Source organism: Rattus norvegicus, chromosome 13, assembly GCF_021556685.1.
Source record: "Rattus norvegicus strain SHRSP/BbbUtx chromosome 13, alternate assembly SHRSP_T2T, whole genome shotgun sequence".
In the NCBI taxonomy this organism is placed as follows: Eukaryota; Metazoa; Chordata; class Mammalia; order Rodentia; family Muridae; genus Rattus; species Rattus norvegicus.
Window position 1 is genome coordinate 101,513,039 of NC_141546.1, and position 24,462 is coordinate 101,537,500.

A 24,462-nucleotide genomic window follows, 5' to 3' on the forward strand; every position below is an offset into this window, starting at 1 on the left:
CTAAGTTTTTTAAGACTTTGACTTTATATTTTTTGTTCGTTTTTCATTTCATTCATTCTGTCTTTCTCACAGTCTCATAAATGATGTCTTTGTGCAGCATCAAGTAGGAGGCCATATTAACCAGGAAACTTGGGGCAGCTATTGCCATTCAAGCTGCAGGCCATAGTGGGCCCTTCCTGTCACATGGTGCTTAGGGCGCGTTTCTTACCATCATGGGCATCGAACCCAAGGCCCTGCAATGCCTGACAAGCACTCTAACCCTGAGGGGCCTCCAGCCCTTTGGCATCTGATTCAGTTAGCCAAAAACTCATATGATTGCTGACTATTTTGGTAGCCTGATCCCTGCGGACTGGAGTGAGCTTCACAAGTGGTGAGCGATATTTCTCCTGTCCTGAAGCCCTGAAAATGGAGAATGCAGAACTGTTGACCACTCTGTAGTACGTAAGAGAGGATCGGTCATTTCACAGTGCGTGTGCAGCATTCTGCCTGGTGCTGCCAGGCAGTGAGATAAACCCACTCTGGTTCCCTGAATGCTGTACACTGACACTTCTTATTCCCTAGAAAATGTGCGCAGAAGGGCACATGCAAGTGTGTGTGCAGTTAAAGAACAGTGACAAACCTCACCCGTGCAAGCCCACCCACACCAGAACTAGGAGAGCTCTGTATCTGGAGCCTTTGGGCACTTGTTATTGTCACTGTCAGTGTTTGGGGACTCTCCTGTTGCCTTTAGAGGCTCTCTGGGGCCTAGGACAGAGTCCCAGCTCTTTGTGACGGTAGAAAGGTACAAACAGAGAAGTAGCTATCATCTTCCTCAGTCAGGTAGGAGAAACCTCCGTGGGGGAAGACTGTGACAGAGCTGAGGTAAGGAGGCCGTCTGACTCATGAGCCATGGAGAGTACTAAGTGGCCCACTTCAGCCTCTCTCCATACTCCAGAACAGAGACACCAGAGACACCCAGACTCGGACTGAGCTGGGCCACCACAGGCATCGTGTGGGTCTGTGCAGAGAGACCTTTGTCCCTCAGGTCTCAGGAAGGACCTCATGAGCTCTTTAGTGGTCTTCTGTGTTGTTCCTGTGTCACTTCTTCTATAGCCATGAAGACATGGGCCTGTAAGGAGAAGGTGGCAAACCGAATAAAAAGGAGAGGAGCCAACACTATATTCTGGGCTTGGGGAGATGTGCGTGAGGGCCTGAGTTCAGAATTCTAGCACCTGTGCTACAGCCTGGCTTATGACAGACAGGAATCCCGGGTCTAGCTGTCCTGGGGTCTACACAGCCACGAAGCTCCAGGATAAGTGAAAATGCCGGCTCGCAAAGTCAAATGGAGAATGCTAGAGGAAGACCATCCACGTGGCTCTGAGGCATACACACCTACGGAATTCAGGGTGTAACCAGTTATGTATTGGGTTTGTTTGGTTTGCTTTTATTACATTCAGGGTCTGAAGCAAATGTAAGCTCTTGCAGGATAATTGTATGTTTACTGCAGCCCATGTGGCAGCGGAAACCCACCCAGGTGTAGAGTGTTTCCTGGTTTGCTGGCTTTTTTCATATTCAAGCGCTTACCTGAGCCTGTGGCTTTGTGTGAGGCGGATAGTAGACTGTAGGAAGCTTGCGTGATGGGTGAGAAAAACACTGGGGCTTCTTCTCCTGGGCAGATCTTTACTTGTGCTTTGTCCTGTTCTCATTTCAGGAATTGTAGGTGAAAACGCCCAGCCAATCCTAGAGAGCAACATCGGGAACCGAATGCTTCAGAGTATGGGATGGACACCCGGGGCAGGCCTCGGGCGAGATGGCAGAGGGATCTCGGAGCCAGTTCAAGCCATTCAGAGGCCGAAAGGGTTAGGACTTGGATTTCCTCTACCAAAAAGCACTCCCACCAGCCCTGTCCCCGCATCGGGAAAGCCTGCCTGAGCAGAAAGGCAGAGAAGAGAACCAGTGACTTCTGTCGCCGTGCCCGTTACTATAACATGATCACAGAGCCCACTGGTGTGAAGATGACCTCAGCACCGCCGCCAGCCAGCTTCCAGACTGCAGAGTCCCACAGCGATAGAAATGGGTTCCATCACAGCCCACGGTGCTGAAGTACGAGCCGCAGCCTTTACGTCTCCTCAGTTTCCATCGGTTCCTAGACATGAGTAACAGTCAGGCTCTTATTTATTTTGATCCTAGAAGTCCGTTCTTTGTGCTGCCCGGCTCAGTGCAGCAGCAGTGCGTGCGTGCGTGCGTGCGTGCGTGCGTGCGTGCAGCCTGGAAACAGTTGAGCACACCCACTTGGTTGGAGAGGGTCACATTCTCATGTTGCCTACACTAAGTAGTTCTGCCTCCCTCTCCCCACGTGCAGGAGTCAGTCATTAGCTCAGTCATTAGCTCATCTGAGAAGGCTTGGTAAGCTCGCACTCCTTTGCTTTGGCTCTGATGACGCTTTTTTCAACAATGTAGCATAAATTCAGTGGAGAGACAGCAATCAGTGTTTCCCTCTGACATTTGACAAGAGCTAACTTCCTCATCGTCATCACCAGTGCTGTCAGCATCACTCCAGTGCAGAGTTTATACGTTTACCTCATTTAGGACATGAAGTCATTACTAAAAGAAAATGTATTTTTAAATTCATCCTGACTGAACTGTAAACCCTGTCCTCTAGATGTCTACCTCTTCCCAAAGGCTGGGGTTTAAGGATCAGCTCCAAGGTGGAGAAGAGTGGCTGGTTCAAGGCTTAGTCACTGAAGTAAATAAATTAAACTCTTGAGTCACTTTATTTGAAGATTTAAATAGCTTTGTCCAAAAACCGAGATGTCAGGCAATGGCCTAACCCACTTACCAAGAACAGGAGGAACTGCGGGGACCCATCATTCTCAGACCAAAACACTTACTTTAAAATTAAGTGAAACACTATGTTCCTTCCATTCCATTTCTAAGTCATTCTCTTCATAATGTCAGAAATTTTAAGTTGTTCTTTGTTCAGAAAAAAATGATTTATTATAATCTTCATTAAAAACCCCGGTACTCGTTATTACCAACCCTGGTCGCCTTTGCTTCAGAAAGTGCTGTGATCACCCACCCACACTCGTGTATCCTTAAAGCAGTAGGAACTTCAATTTTGTAAATTGAAAATTCTTTTTAAATATTTAAGGCAGTAGGAAAGGTTCCACAGGTTAACAGCCCTTTCCTATGTGGTCCTCTATAATAAATGGGGCCTCGGGAGTCCAGCACATGTCTGCATTTCTTCTACCCTGGCAAGTGGCCGTGGTAAGAATTGGGCCACCTAGGACACAGGTGGACAGCTGTGCCTCACGGACCACTCATGTTGGGGAGAGCATTGCTGCTGGGACAAGCTCGTCACTAGCAAACTGCCATTTTAAATAGCTGTCTTTTGCAGGGGAAGATGGAGGAGACTAGTCATGTGCTGGACCCCGGGTCTATTCCAAACGTGTCTGTCTTTGCATTTTATTTCTTGGTGGTCTTGTAAAACCCTAGGAGAGGACTTTTAAATAAAGACTCAATTTTGAGCCATCGAGAAACAGTTAGACCCCTGTACACTTAGCTCCAGGCTTCAGAGGAAGTGGCTACTGTGTCCTTGCCTTGTCCTAAAGGACACACAGGAGCAGCCCACGTGCTGAGTGGTGGGGCTCCATAACTGCTCTCTCTGAGCACTTCCCATCACTGCCCTCTAGACAGTGTGAACCCTTGGCTACGGTTTCTGCCACAAAGTCCTCATGAGCTGCTGTGACACCAGAGTTCTACTCTCACACAAAAAGACTCGACTCACAGGTAACCGTGGACACTTCCTATTCCACCAGTGTTTATCTGTTCACAGTGGATGACCAGCACTTACAGGAGAACCACCAGCCCCTAGCCCACCACCAGCTGCCCACGGGTACCCTTCAACATTCGAGTCCTTGTAAAGAGCAGCAAGAAGTGATGCTCGGGTCGACCTGACCACAGCCGAGAAATAAACACAAGTGAAACAGGAAACTTTGGTGTAAATCAATTGTCTGCTGGGGCATGAAGCCCACTGGTTTACATTTGATAGAGATTCAGTTCAGATCAGTTCATGATTTTAAATGTATCATTCATATGACCTTTAAATAGTCTAGAGATTTCCTCTGCTTCCTCATGAATGTACCCTGCCGTTGTGCAAGACAGGAAGACAGGGTCTCTTCCCATCCATGCCCTACGGTGGCCAAAGCATCTAAGCATGGCTGTCTTAGCAGCGTGACTCCACATTGTGTATCTTTGATGTCGACCAGATGCCGGCTGCCACCTCTCTTCCTCTTCTTCCCTAAATAAAATGAATAAGGCTGAATTCCCCTCGGATTCATTTCTTTTTGTTTTCATTTGATCCAGTGACTTTAAAAGTGCCCAGCCATGCTAGCACCCATCAGTATTCCCAGAAGTTGGGAAAATGAGGCAGGATTGCGGGGTGTCCAAGACCAACCTAGACTGTATAGTAGTTCCAGGACAGATGAGGGGATATAGTGATAGCTTGTCTCGAAAATAAATATCAATGGAAACCCATCGCTAAGTGCAACTTACCCATAAGTGGGGCACCATGTTTGATTGAACACAGTGGCTGTGGACTCCTGGTTACAGTGCTTATGCACAGGAAGAGTTGAGACATCAGGGTTAAATGTGCACATTTGGCTGTGTGTACACGCGGGAGCATTTACACACTGCAGGAGCATTTGCAGCTCACGTTTGTTTGCAGTGTACAGACAGGATTGCGAAGTTCAAATTAGTATTCAGCGCACTTCATTTCCAGCAGATGTTTCGTAAGCCAGTGATTGTTGAAGTACTTTTATAACCATTTTAACCTGTATTTTGTGTTTCAGAAAGAGAAATATTCTACATTGGTACTGTAAAGTGAGGTTGTTAGCAAGGAGTGCTTTGATGGTTTTTTTGTTTTTTGTTTTTTTGTAGAAAATGTATTGGTTCAGCAAAGACGTGAACGTGTAGAGCATCTCAAGAGCCGTATTTCCAATCCAGCTGTTGGTGTTTCTGTCTTAACCTTCTGTTAGTTCTCTTCCTGTCTGTCCTGTTTGGCGGTGGTTGGGATTGAATCTAAGGCCTTTTCCAGACAAGCACTATCCCCTAGGCCAGGCCTCCACACCTTCTCTCCTACCTTCAGAGTCATGGAAATATTTAAAGATTTTCTGGGTGTTTTCTTTGGTGGTGGAGTGCATGGGGCTCTGTGTTTGACCCACTGTAATGACTTACAGTTAACATTTAACAGTAGAGTTAATTGTTGGTAAGCTCTGGGAATTCCCAGTGTCTCAAAAAAAAAAAATTAAAGAAAAATTTGGCAATGTATCTGACTCACAAATTTATTCATAACTGATTGTGACCAGTTCGACCACACTTGCCTGTTTTTGTTTTCTCTGAAATTGGAATAGGCCAGCCTTCCATTCTCTCTCCCACAGTATCTTGTGACCAGTGCAGCAAGGCTCTTCCCCTCTCCTAACCTACTCAGGCACTTGGGATATTTTGTAATATCCATCAGACTATTGAGTTTACTTTGCTCGAAAAGACATTTCAGTTCTTGTGGCAAAAGCAAGTAGAGTTGTTAGTTACAGGAAGTAGGTTTTGGGCTTTTTCTTCAGCCCAGCAGGTACTGAATACTCACAGGCTAGCAGGCTTGTCGTAATACAAACTCAGCCAACAGGTGGGCCATGAAGGCCGAGCTGCTGCAAGGACTCCACACGTCTGACACCTCAGGGAGACTTGGGTCTGTCAGGTCACTGCCATTAGCTGCCAAGACCGTGACCCACTGTTGCCACCGAGAGTCCTCTCCATACATTAGTGTCATCACATGGTCTAAGTCACCCTCGGATTCTCAGCCCTCACCCCTGCAAAGTCACTGTTATCAGCCATCTACTCCTTCAAGTTAGGGGACTGAGGCGGGCCAGCAACAGAAATGCGTCTTGTGTTTCTGTAGTTGCTGGCACCCCCACCTCGGTTTGGCCTTTCCAAATGAGTCACACACTTTAGTGGTGAGCAGGACTTACTAGGTTATTAGGTTATTAGGTTAGGTTATTAGGACTTCATCCCAAAGAGAAACAGCCCAGTTATCTTCAGTCTGTTTATGTTACTACTAAATTTCTAAGGGCCACATGTGATACACGGCTAAATTCTTAGCACATGGGAAATCTAGGCAGGAAAATCAGGAGTTCTAGGCCAGCCTCAACTACAGAGTGAATTTAAAGCCAGCTTCAGCTACAGGAAACTCTGTCTCAATTAAAAAAAAAAAATTTAAAAAAAAATTCAAGAAGTGTTAATTTCTTCTTCAACCATCAGTCTTTAGTAAATTTTGAGTGAAAAACAAAGGTAACAGAAGACAGGCTTTTTAGAAATGAACCGTTCTAATTCTTGTGAACTTACTCGGAAGCCAGAACCACAGAGTTGGGATGGACAAATGAACCCAGAAAAGAGGGGAAAGGAGAAGCAGTTTCTGACTGAGCAGCCAGCCGGGCTTCTGACATTGCACACTGGTCACCCAGTTCCTTACAGAATCACTGTGGATGGCCTGTGGTGCACGGGAAGGCGTGTTATTCCAAAGTGTTGAGGCACTTGGGAGCCCATGTTAAAGGCAGGAAGTCTAAAACGGGAAGCCACAGCACTCCGCCATAGCGTGTGCAGCTCTTGGCCACCGCCCTTACCGTGATGGCTGACACACTGGATCCTACACCAATAGGATCCAGTGCCGTCCTTCCTTTGAAAGCACATCCTATGCCACATGATCACAGGACAGTCCCTAGACTGAGAGATGCATTGCCAAGCACACTAGAAGCCAGTGCGTTCCGACTCTGGGGCCATTGTTTCTCCATGAGGCCCCTTAACAACCCAGTTAGAAACAAGCAGCAGGTTTTCCCTCCCCGACTCAGTGAGTAATTGTCCGCACCGCAGTGACAGATGTGCAATATAGCAGCTTCTTCAGGAAAAAATTAACAGTTTGTCCAGCATGTCAGCTCGCTCTTTTTAGTGCTTGGGAGGTCCTGGCCCCATTACGGATGATTTAGAAATTGAGGCAACCAAAGCCCAGCTGCCTGCGCTGAAAGCCTTCGTTAGTCTGCCTCATCTGCATTCCTGGACTTGCTCACATCCAGAAATTGGTGGAGCCCCTCTGGCCACAAGATGAGTATGGGCTGACAATGCCTTGATTTGTTGAGAGAGAATAAATGGATTTTCCAGAAGATGAGGAAATATCACCATTACTGGCCAATTTACAGCATTTTATCTGGTCTTCAAACTTGTCACTTTCGTTATTGTTGCATGGTAATTACAGAGTGAAACGGAAAGAAAACAAATCCTGGTTACATATTCAGATGGATTGCAAAATCATATAATCCCGATAAATACCCATTTATGATACACATGGATGAAAGGTTCATTTTAATTTTGAATGGCTAGCTCAGCCATGAAGAGGATATAGGATTAAATTCCAGAGAATCTGACTACATCAAACAAATAGTCTTTCTCTTCACTTCTTCTTCTATTCAGGGAGGTGCCATAAGGCATTTTCACAGACAAGATGGTCCTGACAACACAGGAGTACCCTGAGCATTGCATTCACACAATTCTTGGGGTGGATCTTGCTCTGGGGACCAGTGTCCTAAGGGCTTCTTGGGAAGTCAGAGACTTGAGTGAAGAACCATCTTGAAGAATGACACATTTTTTTTTTTACACCTCTCCAGACATCATCCACTCAGAAACTAGAAAGTCCATGCTGCTCTTTATATCCCCCTCATGAAACAGCTCGTCACCCTGTCCAGGCCAGTCAGCACACAGGACAGTGACCTGTGAGGTAGAGGGAGCCTGCTGATACGTAGAACCAGGAGGCAGAGGAGTGAGGGTAGGCAGCACCCCAGGGACACTATTTAGAGTATCAGCTATGTAAAGATCCCTTGCTTAAGAGAGACACCTCAAAGGCATCCATCCCCTCTTGTCAGTTGACCTTATAGAGATACCTGCTGGGTCCCAGCACAGTATGGTGAAGAGAGGAAGGAGACTCCCTCACCTCCCATAGCCAAAGAGAAGCACGGGTGAGGTCTGCTCCATCACTCGGGCTCACTGAGTCACAGAGACTCTCCCCACAGTAGGGGAGCACATGGGTATTTAATGTACATGAACTGTTACTGCCATGTATCCACACTGTGGGACATGTCCAGATTGCTAAGTAGCAAAGGAGTGTGGTCCTCATTTCATTGAGTTTCAGACAGACACCATCACGGTTAAGATGTGTCTTCATTTTATGGAGAAGCAGGAAGAGAAGTTTCCCTCTGTGGCCCATGACAACAGGCTGCCCAGCTCTAATGAGACAGTGATGAAAAGGTGTGTAAATTATCACCTGTGAAACAAAAGACACTTTTTAAAAATAAGAAAGTCAGGGAAGATTGCATGCTTAGGTGGGACTGGAGCCACTCCTTAGGGAGTGACAGGTTTCCTCACGGCCACTACGATATGTTCTGACATGATGCAGAAGACACAGGCCATACGATTCTTCCCGGTGACCTCTATGTGTGTCCCTGACGCTGTGCGGGTGTGGTCTAATCTTCCAGTCCTTTGCTGAGTGCTGGGATGACAGTAACTACCTTAGAAGGGTCTAGGGACTGACTGAAGCCGCACATCTAGCACAAGGAGGCCCTTGCACCTAGGTACCTCTTGCGGTTCAAGAAGTGGGGAACCCTTTGTGTACTCCTGCCTGAAGGGTTGAGTGAGGTGTTAACTCTTTTTTTTTTTTTTTTTTTTTTTTTACTTTCCAGCCAACAGATACATTTAGTAAGTTCTCTAATTTCCTAGCCACAGGAGTACATGCCTTCAGCAGTAAGTGTCTATGACTCTGGATGAGATTAGGTTTTTAAAAATACATTCAGGGCTGGAGCTTGCAGTCTTGTAGGGCACCCAAACTTGATTCCCAGCACCCATGTCGGGCAGCTCACAAAGGCCCATGGCTCCAGCTCCAGGGCATCTGACTCCCTCTTGTGGCCTCTGGTAGCATCCCAACATGGGTGCACATACATACACACAGACGCACATGCACACGCATAAATATAAACAAACCTCTAAAGAGTGCATCCAATTGAAAATAATGTGAACAGGAAAAACAGCATTCAGTCGTCAGCAGTCAAGGAAAACTTGTTACTGGGCATCTGCAGCTCGTGTGGGGATCCCGACCGTGCCTGCCTTGGTTCTGACCCTTGGTGGCTCCCCTGGCCTCCGCTGTGTTTTCATAGACCCTGGAGTGTGAAGTACAAAGCCCGTGCCAGACCTGGAAGGGAATACATTCAGCTCAGGACTCAGAAAACCTACGGTTTCTGGTATTTTCTCAGCCTGAAATTGTGTCTGTTCACAATCTTTTAAAGAACATCTTCTCTTAACAGTGCCTACCAGACTGCAGCGTGTAAGAACTGCCAGGAGAGCACTTAAAAATACGATATTTTCAACCTCACAAGTGAGGCACCCGAGAATAAGGGCGCAACTGAGCCTCCCGTGGAAGAATCAGATGTCGGGTCAGCAAACTTCTGGCCACGTCCAGCTGTGGGCTCCTCTAGTGGGGCCCTGGGTCTTCCGCCCTGCGCATTTAACGAGGACTCGCTCCGCTTTACCCCACCTCCATCTTCCTGCTAAAGGATTAAAGCCAAGAGATCTCAGCCAGTCTTAGTGTGACTGGTGTCTTGAACAGAGGCGCCATTGTGAAGGAAAGAAGGGGAAGGGGCGGGTAACGGGGGTCGAAGAGATGAGTGAGGCGCGGAGAAAATACCGGAAGAAGCAAGGCAGGTTCCATGTGGCTGCAGAACCTTCAAAGCCTGAGGGGTAGCATCACGCCATCGCTGGGAAGGCAAGACGTTTTCTGTTGAAAGCACAGCCTCTCTGCCATTGGACCCACTTTTTACAAATCTGACAGAACACTTACTCTAAGCATCTTGTGAGTAAACACGTAAGCCAGAGGGTGAGTCCTTCACATCCTACCAAGATCTGTCACGAAAAAGCAGAGTCCCCTCAGAAAGCAATCTCTTGACTGCTTATTTACAGATCATTAGATGCTTAACTGGGGGCGGGGTATAAAAGCCGATGTACCTAGGCCAGTATTTATTAAATATCCATCATAGATCCAGATAAAACAAATTCGAAGTCATAATAACAGTCAATTGTCCCATTTTTAGTTTTTATGTGAGCAGACAAGAAGGTAAAATAGGCTCTCTGGGTTACTACAGGACTCCTGAGCAGTCTACCATGGTTGTAATTCTCTCCTCAAGACTTAGGCTTGGTCCCACAAGGCACCCCTTTATCTTATAATAAATGTCCCTTTTTTTGCATAGGCTAAATTAAGAGAGGCTTCCTGTTACATTCATATAATACTAATTCTCGGCTGGATGTTGGATAGTATTTAAATGCATTATAAAACACTGAAAAGTACCACTACACTTGACCTATTAGACTCCTCTGATTGTTCAGTCAGCTAAGAATGTATAGTTTTAAATGCACGGCTATACCTTCTAATGCTTTAATAAAGTTCTATCTTGTGGCAAAGGAGCACGTTAAAAGACTCAGACTCATATTTCCTTTTTATTTATTTTAAATCAAGCCTAACTCTTTCAAATATGAACCCCGCCATTCCTCTCTACAGGGATAAGCCCATTATCTCTAAGTAAGACTGGAAAATTGGAAAGTAATCAGAAAGTATTGTACTTTTTTAAATAGTTAATGGATGTATGATATGTGGTATTTTTCACTGAACCATTTTATAGTTTCTACAGAGTAAAGTGGAGCAGAGCAAAGTTGTTTAAAAAAAAAATGATTTGAACCCATGCCCTTCTGTCTTCCCCGCTTGTCTTGTGACTTCTCGTTGATCACAGTCAAGCAAGTAAACCCAGGGTTGTTTGCTGGAGGAGGATAGTGATGGCTGCTATTTGATCCCCTTATCAACAGCTCCCAGTTCACGTGCCTACCTCTCCACCTGTTCCTGCCCGGTCACTAGGAGGCCCAGGCTTCCTACAGAAGAAGGCAGCCAAAGAGCTGAGGCCAGACAGGCAGGGTAGGTCAAGTTACAGAGAAGCAGGGGTTGGAGACCTGAGAAGCAGAGAGGCCAGGGGTTGGAAGACCTGAGTTCAAATATGGCCCATCCTGCACTAGTTCAGGAAACTCACCTGACTTAGGGTGTCAGAGTCAAGATTTACAAATGAGGAAGCTCGACGGGACATAGAATTGACAATGGCGTGCCGTGTCTGCCCTGGGGATTGCGTGGACTGTTTTCCAGTGAACCTCACAGAAGAGCATCACCACCTCTCTTCGGTCCTACCTGTTTATAAAGACTAGATGTGCTTCCTTAATGCAATATAATTAGAGAAAGTCTCGTTCTTAAATGACCAAATTATGTACCACTTAAAGACAAAATACTATCTTGTTTACGGGCAACATGCTAGCAAATAAAATTAAACTGAAGAAAAGCTTGTTAAATAAAATAATATTCTAAGTCTGTCTATATATAGTATGATATCAAAGGTTTTTAAACTTTTTTGGACTAGTCTACCCTGTAACTTCTGTCTAACATTCCGTTTAAAATATAGAATTCTGCACAAGCATTCGATCCCAGCTTGTTTATAGTTAAAATAAATTCCGAATTGATAGGGTCTGACAGTAGCCCCTAACATACACACCTCGTGACATGCCAGTCACATGGTCACAGAGTCATAATAATACTAACTGAGCAGAATGGTCTTAGCCAGGAGCCCAAGCAGGTTTCCCAGAACAATGAAGAAAGGTTGGCTCTTGTTTAAGGAGCTGGGGTCTGGACCACGCCCTTCACTCTATATACAATTTGAAGACTTGGAACAAAATGGGATGAAAGGCTAAGGAGACTAACAAGATACCAGAATGAATAATGCAGTTTTCGGCACGGTGGCTACATGGGAGGGCTCAGTAACCCCCAGAAAAATGCAGGCAGGAACTCTAGGGAGGGGTTTCTTTCAAAGCAGTCCTTATCTAGAGCACAAAATGTCTATTTTAATTAAACACAAACACAGCAGTGGAGGCTGGTTTTGGGGATGAAATGAGAAAGTCATCTCTTTGGTGGACAGCGTTGACACAATCGAAGGAAGACGTAACAGGAAATCGTAGCCTGCCTCAGTCTATAGCGAGGTGATCAGATACAGCATCCCAGCCGGGCTCTGGGCAGAAAGATCCTAACCTACCTAGAATTCTCCTGTCTTTCTCCATGTCCCAGTCAACGTTGCAATAGATAAGTTTATTGGTGTGTCCCATAGTCGGCATGGTTAAGACAAGATGTAGCTGTGGCCCTTCTCGGGTCCAAGGTGGGAGTGGAGTTGTCGAGACAGTCTCAACTCTGCACCCAGGCTGCCTTGGAGCAAGAGATTATCCTGCCTCAGTCCTCAGCCCTCTGACTGCTGGAATTACACATGTGTACCATCATACGTGGCTTTGGAGCCATTCTTTAATAAAAACTTCTGCATCTGTGAAAATAAAGCATCTCGCAGGTCGTTAGGCTAGGTAAACGGCTCATTGCAGAACAAACCGAGATCAATTACAGTCGTGGTCTGTCAATGCAGAATGTGCCCTCTCCCTGTCCTCTAGTTAAATGCCACTTGCTAGGTATTTATGGAGCATACGCCATATGGCCACTGTGAGTACTGTATGAATTTCATACAGTACTCACTGCCCATAAGAGACTTAAAATCTTTTTTAGAACATAAATTCAGCAATGAAATTCAAAACAGTTCATAAGCAGACTGGCCCCAGCGTTGGCCAATGGGCAGAAAAAAAAAAAAGAAGGAAAGAAACAATCTTATCAAAACAGATGCACTGCAAAGAATCATGCTGTGAATACAAGATCTGCTCACACTGGACTTTCAAAGCACAAAAGAGTTGGGAACATGTGTGATCCTGTATAGGCCCTGGGTCACAATGAGAGAGTGTCATCAAGGTGCCCAAGCACCCAGATCTGCCCAATGATGCCTCGGGGTTCTCCAGGCTCTCTTACTTCTCTCAATGACTCCTCGCCTGTTTGCGTTTTTTGTCATGTCCTCTGCCTGTATCCGTGCTCTCACTGACCTCAAGAAGATTGCCCAGCGACCTGTGTCTATCTGGAGTCCAGCAAACTGCCAATGCTTTCACTTTAAGATAACTTTTTCCTGTCTTTTTTATGTGTTTATGTATGAGTGCACACACATGTGCACATGCATGCGGAAGTCAGAGGTCTGTATCAGATATCTTCCTTCACTGCTCTCTACTTCTTGAGACAGAGTCTCTTCGCCAAGCCCAGAGCCCCTCAGCAGTTAAATTGACTGGCCACTGGCCCTAGGATGTCCCATCCCCAGCACTGCCACCAACCGCTTTTTACATGGATCCTGGGAATCTAAACTCCGTTTCTCATGCCTGCACATCAGGCCTTTAACTGGCAGAGCCATCTCCCTAGCTCTAGTATAGTTTGTATTTTTTATGTATATTTATTTTTACATAATTACCTTTCTAAGCAGTCACTACAAGACTGAAAATAACATTCTCACTTTCCTTGACAGGTGGATTAATTTTCAATTGCTTCTCTATCTGTGATAGATGATAGATATAGGTGACAGATAGATACGTAGATAGGTGATAGATAGACAGACAGACGGTTTAATCTCCTAATGTAGATTCTAGCTCCTCAGCCCCAGTACATATATTCACTTTAAATTATATAGTATCTAAGAGTTAGTCCATAATTGAAATTTAGCTCTGGCTAAATTAGTGAGGACAACAAGAGAGTCCGCAGACACAAACTGTGTACAGAGAAGGGTGTTTAAAACTTCAAACTTTAGAGTAAGTCAGCAGAAGCATGGTTTCCACACCTCATATGAGAAGGGCTGTTTATCTCATTTTATTTCAGGCAAACACACCAGTTCTCTCTCACAGCCTTACACCCCCACGCCCCCACCTGCACTTCTTAACTAAGAGGAAAGTTCGCAAGGACCTGTAAACAAAACATCTGGCAGAGGAGACAAGCCAAAATAACTCCCATGTTCCTGGGCACACTGTCTCTTAGTGAAGTTGTCAGGCATCTGCATTTTACCAGTGCTGAACCTGCTTTCAACTGCGCTCTGATGTAGAAATAAAGGCTTGACTGGGAGGTGTCCGTAAAATCATTCTGCAGGAAGATAAATCCCAATTCCAACACGGCAGGGGGAGGAAGCCCATTAGCCCCGGCTGCTGGGTGGACCTCTTGGTTAACACAGCCCTCACAGGCTATCAACATGGCTGGGCAAGAAGGTCACAGGCAGCGTGAATGGGCCCAGCAGAGACAACCAGTCTCTGCTTGATGCTACTTGCTGCCTGCAGAGGAATCCTTCATCTGGGGCCCTGTGTGAATGAATGGTCTCTAAGCATGCAAAGTGGTTTTTGAAATCTGAATAAGAAGAGCTCAGCTGTCATCTACAAAATTGGGGTTTGTGGAGTAGAAATTATAAAGGGATCCGGTTTTTCACTCTGTTTTATTGGCAAGCATCTTTTAGAGAGACCGACTCTTCCGTAATAAACCGTCATGGGACACAATTGTTTTGGAATACGGCCTCCGTGTTTGATTGCAGGGTCCGCAGGCTTCAGACCGTAGGAATGCAACGCTTAAGCTTCTTCACTTATTGCCTGCTGCTGCAGAAATACAGGATTGGGCGATTTAGCCTAAAGCCTTCGTCTCTCCCGCTCTAGGAGGTACAGAGGAGACGTAACTTTCTACAGGCACCAAGGCAAGAGGAGGCCCCCTAAAGCTGAAATCAGAGCCAAGGTGTGGGCTTGCCTCATGCATAATCCACTCACAAAACACAGCCTGGTGGACCCCTTACGGACACTGAACTCTGGACTCCCCACCACTGAAATAAAATAATATAAAAAAGGTCAAATCCTCATAAATGCTGAAAGGGAGCAGCTGGTAGCCAGAAAACCCTCTATAATAGGACCAGACATAAAACCAAAGCCGGGCACAAAAAGACTTCTCTGTAAGGGGAGAATTGATGTCAAGAAGGATGCCTGGTCACATTTGTCTGCAACAGAACCAGAGGGAATCAAGAAATTCAAAACTCAGAAGCCATCCAGAGACGCATCCCCCGATATCTTTAAAATGCCGATGACAGCATGTGACAGCAGGACTCACTGTCCCCAATTTATCCCCAAGTAGGACAATTCCCAGGTAACAACAATGGTTGAGACTGTAGTATTTGTTAAGGGACAGCTGTACTGAAACTCTGACAACCGAGGCCTCACTAAATCCTACTGGGTAGAAATTTGCTATAGGCTACCTGCTCCAGAACCTCCCCAAATGTCTGTCAAGGCCGAGGGGGTTTATAGACTACCGATTGGCTGTGTTCACAAGCAATCGAACTGTTGACTGATGGGCGTTGGGGTTCTAGTACCTGGCGAGCTGCATCCAGAAGCGAGGCTGCCTTGTAATCCCTATCAGTATTAGAGCATTTCAAGAGAGATCCTTTAACTTTGCTTGCCCTCGGGTATGTGCAACCTGCCCAGGGAAGCTAAGACTTGGGTTCAGGGGAGCAGCATTGCAGGCCTAGTTCCAGGCCTGGAGGAAGGGCGGCTGTTTGAGTCCCAGGTTATAGTTCATCATGGATACTAGTCATGGCAAGAACCCCAAACAGCTAGTCAACATCCACTTTCAGGAACAGAGGGGCCTGAAATCACGGATGCTCACTTGTGCTCAGCTCACTCCACACTTACACAGGCCAGGACCCGGCCCACAAAACAGGACAGTGTGCATTCAGGGTGGGCCTTCCTACCTCAACTAAAATGCCTTTTACAGACATGGCCACAGTCCAAGTAGACAATTCATAAGACTCCATTGGTAATCCTATGTTGTGTCAAGTCGAAACCATCATGAAACTACCACAATGACACAGGAAAAACAACAGATTCTAACACCTAGCTGTGGTCCACCAGACCCACTTGTTTGGGGCAGCCATGGGGCAGCAGCACTTTGAATGACCCACGGTAAAATTTAATTACCGATGTAACCGTATGAGGAAGGTAAGACCTTCAAGAGATGGTTACCTTGTGGTGGCTCCCTCCTCAGGAGTGGAGTAATGATGGTATCACAAGACCTGGTTATAAACTGGCTCTGCCTTTTCTGACATGGCCTGGCCCCCTCCCTTTTGCTGATAACGCCTTCCACTGTGCTGACAGAGCAAGTCTCTTGCCAGTTAAAGCATGGGCTCCAGAGCTCCAGAACTGTAAGAGATATTTTTTTTTTATTATAAGCTTCTCAGCCCCTAGAATTGTGTGACAACTGAAATTAGGCAAGAGATTTAGGCATCTGAAAATTCCTCCCCCCGCTGCCACACACACACACGCACACACACCCAGTTACACCTTTATTACTTTCCCATGTGTTTATATAAAGACAAAATAAATTTACATTATACAAAATCATATTGAATATTGAATTGTTACATAAATCTGTACAAAAATGTTTGCCCAAGACATTTATTGAAAGCTTTAAGGTGCCAGATATGGGGTGGATGTCCAGAATTCCAGGGATCAAGAGGGTGAGGGAGGAGGGTTGCATATTCTGCTATGCCTGGGTTACATAACCTAACCCTGCCAGGAAACTAAGAGAAACGTGAATCGGTCACTAAACAAAACAAACTAAAGCCTTAGAGGCAGGGCTGTAGCTCACTGCAGAGGGCTTCCCCAAGCGTGTGTGACGTCTGGAGGAGATCAAGCTCCAAAATTACATGTAGAAGTAAATGAAGAAATGAACAAACAAACTTCATGTTTTTAAAGGTGTAAAATAGCATAAAAATCATGTGTTCTGTTGGGACTTAAAGACAAGCCTTTGGCACATAGATACGGCCATGAAGACAGAAGAAACAGGGGGAACGAAGATGGAAAAAAAGCATATATGGTGTCTCAGTTAGGGTTTCATTGCTGTGAAGGGACACCCTGACCAAGGTAGCTCTCATAAAGGGAAGCATTCATCTGGGGCTGGCTTACAGTTTCAGAGGTTCAGTCCATTATCATCATGGTAGGAAGCATGACAGTGTATAGACAGACGTGCTTCTAGAGAAGGAGCAGAGAATTCGACCTTTTGATCCAAAGGCACTCAGGAGGAGACTGTCTTCTGAAGGCAGTCAAGCCAATGGGCAGAGCCTGAGCATGAGAAACCTCAAAGCCCCCCTCCACAGAGGCACACTTCCTCCAACAAGGCCATGCTTCCTAATAGCGCCACTTCCTATGGGCCAAGTATTCAAATGCATGAGTCTATGGTGGCCATACCTATTGAAACCACTAAATATGATGTCCCAGTTAGTCTTGACTACTTGACAAAGCCTAGAGTCGCCTTAGAGAAAAGCCTTGATGGAGAGATTCCCTGGATCAGCTTGGCCTGTGGCTTGGTATGTGCGTCATGGTCTTCATTGTTAATGTGGGAGGGGCCAGCCCACTGTGAGCAGCACCATTCTCTAGGCAGGTGATCCCAAGTGAACCAGCTAAGCATCCGTCTATGCAGGTCAGCGAGCCATGCTAATCTGTGGCTTCTGCTTCAGGTTTCTTCCTTGATCCCTTCATTGATGGACTGTGACCTCTAAGTGTGAGCCAAGTGAATCCTTTCTTGTCCCCCAGCTGCCTGTGGTCAGGGTATTTATTATGGCAGGAGAACCTGAAATGTGCAAGGCTTATTTAAGACCTGGAAAGCAGTCTCACTTGCCTAGGGCTTGGGATGAATAGCATTTAAGTAAACTGTTGGTCTTCATGTTCATGTTTTTTTTTAATTTTCTCAGTACATTTATTTATTTCATCTGTGAACATCTATTTCTTTGTGTCTCTCTGTGTGTTTCTCTCTGTTTCTGTCTCTCTGTGTGTGTGTGTGTGTCTGTGTCTGTGTCTATATCTATCTCTCTGTCTCTGTCTCCCCCTCCTCTCCCTCACTCTGTCTCTGTCTGTCTGTCTCTGTGTGTCTCAGTTTCTCTCTCTCTCTCTCTCTCTCTCTCTCTCTCTCTTTCTGTGTGTGTGTGTGTGTGTGTGTGTGTGTGTGTGTGTGTGTGTGTGTACAAGTGTATATGTGCATGCTTACATGAGTATGCCACAGTGTGTGGTCAGAAGACAGTTTTCAGAGTCTCTTTTTCTCTTGCTACCACATGAGTCCCAGAGATCAAATACAAGTTGCCATGCTTGGCAGAAAGCCCTTTCATCTGCTGATTCCCTCTTACTGGCCCCACACTCTCATCTTTAGTGGCAAACTTTTCCATCCTTTTATTTCAAACGTTAGTTAAAGCAATATCATTATCGACAATGTGTCTGCCGCATGACATCTAGCTGGGTAAATATTTATAGCACAGCCTACATGCTAGCATTATTACACGGTAGTCTCTGCTAGAGTATGTTAATAGCAACCTCAAAAAAATTCAGCATACTTTTCTAATATTTTTTTCTATTCTTGGCTATAATGGCTGATTTTTAATGTTAATGTTTCCATTGTCTTAATATTCTTGCTTGTCTCATTTATATTCTGAGATTAATGATACTTCCAACACATTTGATTTATCATTTAGAGAAAGCACTTGCTCAGAAAGTCAGTGCCTGATATTAGATGGTGATTGCCTGCGATGAATTTCTTCTCAACATCTGCAAAGATGATTTGGCTTTCTTCCCCCACTTAACTCTAAATGAGAGTTCTCAAAGAGACTTCAATAGAATTATTATTGGTTTTCAAAATATCTTTTCAAAAGTTAGGGTGTTTAAAACAAGTCGCATTTCCAGTGCCTGTTTTCCTAAGCTATCAAAGATGGATGGCAGACAACCTCTCTCAAATTCTGGCTGATACTGCACTAATAAAGTACTTGGCTTTTCTATGTTTTGAGTGGGAAATGCTCCAGTCTCCAGCATGTGACAATGTCTTGAGAGGTTTAGGAACCTGTAGGAGGTGCAACCTATCTGAAGAGGCTGGTCTCTGGAGCCCAGCCCTGAAGATTATACCCACGTCTAGTTCTGACATGAGTTCTCTGCTCCCTCGTCCAACAACAGTGAGGAGTCACGGGTACAACCCTGTAAGCCCTAGCCATGCCTTCTCTCTGCGGCAGACAGTAGCCATTTAAGTAATTCATGTACCAGGGAGCATGGTGGAGGTTAGAAGACAACTTTCAGGAGTTGGTTCTCTCCTTATACCAAATGGTTCCACAGATGCAACTCCTAACACCAGACACGGTGGCAGGAACCTCTCCCTACTGAGTCATCTTTCTAGTCCTTAAAGTCATTTTTAAATGAACACTTTGGTTTGTTGAACCTTCCCTTGACTGGAGTTACGTTACATGACCGATGCTATGTAATAAATAACTCCAATATATTTTAAGTGTAGCTACTGCAACTAATCCCTAAAAGTTGGTTAGGCCCTCCCAACATCAAGGTTATACAAAAGAAGATACTCGTAAGTCAGAATGACATTTCAAAAGAAAATGTGGTATAGACAAAAACTTGTTATCTCATTTAGCCTTTAGAAGAGACACAATTTTGACCTGAAAGTATTTATGATGATCACTCTCTTATTTTATTTGAAGCTGGCAAGATATTCTTTAAAGTCTCTGTTCATCATAATGCACTGGTCACTCTAGAAGAAACGTGGAAAAGGGGAAAATGTAAAACGGGTAAAGTTATGCACTGTTTCAACTCCCTTTGCCAACTGGGCCAGATTTGGAATTCTCTTCGGAGGGAGTCTCAATTGGAGTCTGCACAGACCAGGTGGATCTGTGGGTGTGGGTGTGTCTGTGTGGAATCACCATGATTGCATTAGATGAAGTGGGTAGGTCTGCCCACTATGGGTGGCACCATTCCCTAAGAGGGATCCTCGGCGGTATAAGAAAAGAGAGAACAAGCTGAGCACTAGCGTTCGCTGCTCTATTCTGACTGTGGATGTGATGTGACCAGCTGCTGCAAGCTCCTGCTGCCTGGACTCACCACAGATGACCTCATTCCATGGCAGGAACATGAGCAGGAGATGTTACAGGGTTTGTGACCCCTCAGAAAAGACTACAGACGCAACCCAAACATAATGAGAAGATTTATTGATTAGCTGCTAGCAGGAAGAACAATTTTTGAGTCAAATTTGAGATTACCATAACTGAGAGGTATGGGGAAGGACTTTCAAAGAGGAAAACCACACGAAGACGTTCCGTATTTATGCAGGCAAGTAAACACTGTTCTGTTGTGCCAAGTTCAGCGATTAAAGCAACTCAAAACAGTCAGTGGGTATCTGTGTACGAGTTATAATATCCCCTACAAAAGCAGTTAATCATATAACAAGTAGATAGTCATAGCTGCACACTTTGGGAAGGATCACTGGGTCAGGGGTTACTAGGAGCTTATATTCCAGGGACTGTAGTCAGAGACAAATGCTTAGTAGGTACCAAGATGGATGTCTAGCATAAAAATGGGATTCCTTTAGCTGTAGCAGAGGTAAGTAATTATGGGACCAAAGAGAGTCCTTTGCCAGAGTGAGACTGAGTGGGCCAGACTTGGGCTTTCCTGACAACACTCCCAAGAGATGTCAACAACACCCTACCAGATGCAGATCCTTCTGAGGACCTAGCTGACTCAAGGACCTTCTGCCAGACACATCTTTCTTTCTATAGTCCAAATACTGCCACCCCTGCAGAACGAAGGTCAACTGGTTGGACACCTGGGGAAGAAACCATCACATATGTAAAAAAGTTAATTAAATTTGACACAAACCATAAGCCAGAGGATGGAAGGACTCATCTACCTCCCTATGAAAGAGCACCGTGGCTGGATCTTAAAGAATGAATGGTGTGGTGGCTTAAAAGTGATGTTTTGGGGAATGTTGATGAGTAAACTGGTGGTGGTTTCATCAATATGACTAGATTCGAACCTAGGAGGCAGTTCTGGAACTAAGGAAGAAAAATCTACCCTGGCTGTGAGTAGTTCCATCCCATATGCAGACATCCCAGGCGGAATAAAACAGGGGCAGGGGGGATGAAATCTGGCTTGGTGTCAGGATTCCTTTCTATTCTGATCTGCCCAGATGTGAACAGGCAGCCGCACACTCCTGATGCCATGGTGAAGAGCTCTTCCTGCCGCTGTATCTATCTATGGTCCAAGCCAACCACACCCTCTGCAGATTGCATGTTGTCCTAGGTACTAGGATCCGCAAGGAGAAAAGTAACAATGACCTTAGGTAGTAGAGCTGTGATTCAGCGATGTCCCTTGCCTGATTCTGATTCCCCAACTCTGTTTACTTGGCCACACCATAAAAATCACATTTTGCTTTAGAATACAATCTTATGGTCAGAGGATGAACCAAAGGGAGAAACGCCCATTTCAGAGAAGGTTCTGTCGGTCTCACTTAAAAGCTGGAGGTAATGGTGTCAGGTAAGTGTCCGATCTACGCTTCAAAACAGTTGCCACTGCTCAGTTTCTGACATAAGCTAGAGATATGCTAAATTAAGAATGGGGACCCCAGGCAGCTAGATGGTCCAGGGAGTAAGGTATTTAGAAGTTTGAATGAGAAGTCCCTTGTAGGCTCAGGTATTTCAATACTTGGTCCACACTGGGGTGAAATGTTTGGGTAGGTTTAGGAGTTGGGAGCTTGCTAGATGGAGTATGTGCCCGGGAATGGTCTGTAAGGTTTTAAAGGCCATGCACCATCCTCTCTGCTTCTTGCTTATGCATCTAGATGTGTAAGCACCGGCAACCATGCTTGCCTTCTTCAACACTTCCCAGTTGTGTTGGTATTGGAGTCCTAGCTCTCTGGGACTGTGAGCCTAAATAAACTCTTCTATTCGTTGGCTTGATAATGTCTTTTTATTTGCTGGTTTGTTGTTTGTTTTTATCATAGCAGTAGATAAAGTAATTAATGCAAGATGTTTACAACCGAGTCTGATAACCTGACTTCCATTATGGGGACTCACATGGTGGAAAGAGAAAACTAACTATTGCAGGGTTGTCCTGTGCCCTCTACCACCTTACTGTCACACACACACACACACACACACACACACACACACACACACACACACAGTAATTTTAAAACTTTTAAAAGAACACGGAGCTAAATCAAGAAGTAATTATGGGGAATGGCGGAAGAGGCTCTGGAGGTATATGAAGTGTGTGAAGGGACAGAAAGGTGGAAAAACAACTGGGTTTTGTAAACTGGGCCTCTGGGTGACAGCAATGCCAACTGGGACAGGGTCAGTATGAGAAGACAAGCCATTTTAGGCATGTTGAAATGAAGGTGCCCTTGGGACATCCAAATGAGAACACAGGTTTAAAGGGCATTTTCAAATGTTTGGACGTAAATATTTTTTTAAAGTATCTCATGCCATCTTGTGCCCTCCCTTGCCACTGTAGGGTTTGTAAGACTTAAATTGGCAGCACTCTCTGAACAAACCAGGGTGTGTGTATCACATATTTAAGGTCCAAAGACACGGCCAGGTACTAGGATTCTATGTCGCGCAGTATACACATGGTTTCTTGCCTCTAACACAAATGCTAGACTAAGCACAAGTTCTGCCCTGGGGACCCATTAAAACGGACATGAGGGAATATTTATGGAAGTAAAATGAAACCAAAACAGAAGACCATGAGTGTCAATCATTAGGCCTTCAGGTGGCCTAGAGAGTGGCAGAGGACCCTGCAGCCTAAGCACCTGGGAGAAGATGGTTTCCTCAAGAACCACCAACAAATCCCATGTCAGGATACATATGCACATGGATATACACATGCCCATACACCCTGTACCTGATGCCACAATACTTCCATAAAAGAGTCAAGACAGAGAGAACTCACCGAGGTCAATGTTCATATGCATCTGGGAGAAGGAGCTTTTGCACATACAGCGGGTACCCAACCATAGTCTCTTGGGAGGTAATATGGTGGATTTAGACTTTCAAGAAGGCATGCTCATTTGAATCAACAGATTTTAGACCTAGGACATCAAAACAATCCACTATTAATGTTAATATAAGCACTGAGATATGGTGAAATACTATAAAAGCATGAACTGGGAAAGCTTAAATATGCATCACTTGAAGAAGATCGTGTTTCAGATGTACCATTTATTAACGACTGCCTGTAAGGTCTTAACTGGATTCAGATATTCGAGTTTCCTAAGGTGCACCATATTTGTGGAGGGAAGAAGGTAGGAGTCACATAAGATGGCTGTCCAATCTGAAACTCACTCTTACTTGTTGAAGAGATTCCTGAAACCCGTCCCTATGTTTCAGCAAATGGAGGGGCAGGAGGAGGCTCTTGACCCCAGTCTCCTCTGCAGGACAGAGCTGGAGTGAGGGTGGTCTATGAGATCACTGGGTCATCTTCTCAGAAAAAGAACTGAAGTTTGTAACTTAGGATTCACTTTGACTTTCATGCAGCACTTAGGAGGCAGAGGCAGGCGGATCTCTGTGAGTTCAAGGCCAGCCTGGTGTACAGAGTGAGTTCCAGGACAGCTGTGACTACAAAGAGAAATCTTGTCTTGAAAAACAAACAAATAAACAAAAAATGAAATAGCAAAAAAAAAAAAACTTTGAAAATAAAATTCCTTTCATATTTTTATTATTTCATTTATTTACATTTCAAATGTTATCCCCCTTCCTTGTTCCCCCATCTCATCCACCCTCCCCTTTGCCTCTAAGAGGGTGCTCCCCCATCTGCCCATCCACTCCTACCTCACCACTTTAGCATCCCCCTTCTCTGGGGCATCAAGCCTTCACCGGACCAAGCACATCCTCTCCCACTGAGGCCAGACAAGGCAGTCCTCAGCTACGCGCGCGCATGCGCGCGCACGCGCGCGCGCGTGTGTGTGTGTGTGTGTGTGTGTGTGTGTGTGTGAGGGGAAGGACCAGCCCATGTGTGGTCTTTGGTTGGTTTGGCTTAGTCTCTGGGAGCTCTGAGGGGTCAGTTAGTTGATACTGTTATTTTGCCTGTGGGGTTGCAATCCCCTTCAGCTCCTTCAGTCCTTCCCCTAACTCTTCCATAAATTTCCTGAACAGATAACCAATGGCTTAGACTCTAAAATCAACAATTGACAAATGAGATCTCATGAAACTGAAAAGCTGCTATAAGGCAAAGGTCACTGTCATTAGGACAAAACAGCCAACGTACAGGTTGGGAAAAGATCTTCACTAACCCTACATCTGATAGAGAGCTAATATCCAAAATATTTAAAGAACTCAAGAAATTAGACTCCAGAAAACCACATAACCCAAATTAAAAAAAAAAAAAAAAAGGTCTACAGAGCTAAAGAGAATTCTCAACCAAGGAATTTCAAATGGCGTAAAGAAATGTTCAACATTCTTAGTCATCAGGAAAATGCAAATCAAAATGACCCTAGGATTACACCTTACACCAATAAAAATGGCTAAGATCAAAAACACATGTTAATGAGGATGTGGAGAAAGAAGAACATTCCTCCATTGTTGGTGGAATTGCAAGCTGGTACAACCACTCTGGAAATCAATCTGGTGG

The 24,462-nt window shown here is 45.1% G+C and overlaps 1 protein-coding gene and 1 long non-coding RNA gene across 16 annotated transcripts in view; one reads left to right on the forward strand and one right to left on the reverse strand.

Annotated features, from left to right (window-relative positions):
- Positions 1–5,307, forward strand: part of Gpatch2 (G patch domain containing 2) — a 140,715-nt gene extending 135,408 nt beyond the window's left edge. For all 10 annotated transcript variants that reach the window (XR_015635152.1, XR_015635153.1, XR_015635150.1 and 7 more), the window contains one exon: positions 1,691–5,307. Coding sequence is in view for 7 of the 10 variants with exons in the window: in NM_001401368.1 (NP_001388297.1) it covers positions 1,691–1,911 (221 nt within the window). In the remaining 3 variants the exon portion in view is untranslated. The remainder of the gene's footprint in view (positions 1–1,690) is intronic.
- The window catches only part of LOC102553391 (uncharacterized), a 29,124-nt gene continuing 9,575 nt past the window's right edge, over positions 4,914–24,462 (reverse strand). For 3 of the 6 annotated variants that reach the window (XR_015635764.1, XR_015635767.1, XR_015635766.1), the window contains 3 exons: positions 22,786–22,924; positions 9,055–9,262; positions 4,914–8,341 (listed from right to left, as the gene is read on the reverse strand). This is a non-coding gene — a long non-coding RNA (uncharacterized LOC102553391). Of the gene's footprint in view, positions 8,342–9,054; positions 9,263–20,026; positions 20,660–22,785; positions 22,925–24,462 lie in introns of those variants that run through there. The other 3 variants (XR_015635765.1, XR_015635763.1, XR_015635762.1) reach the window with 1 other exon arrangement.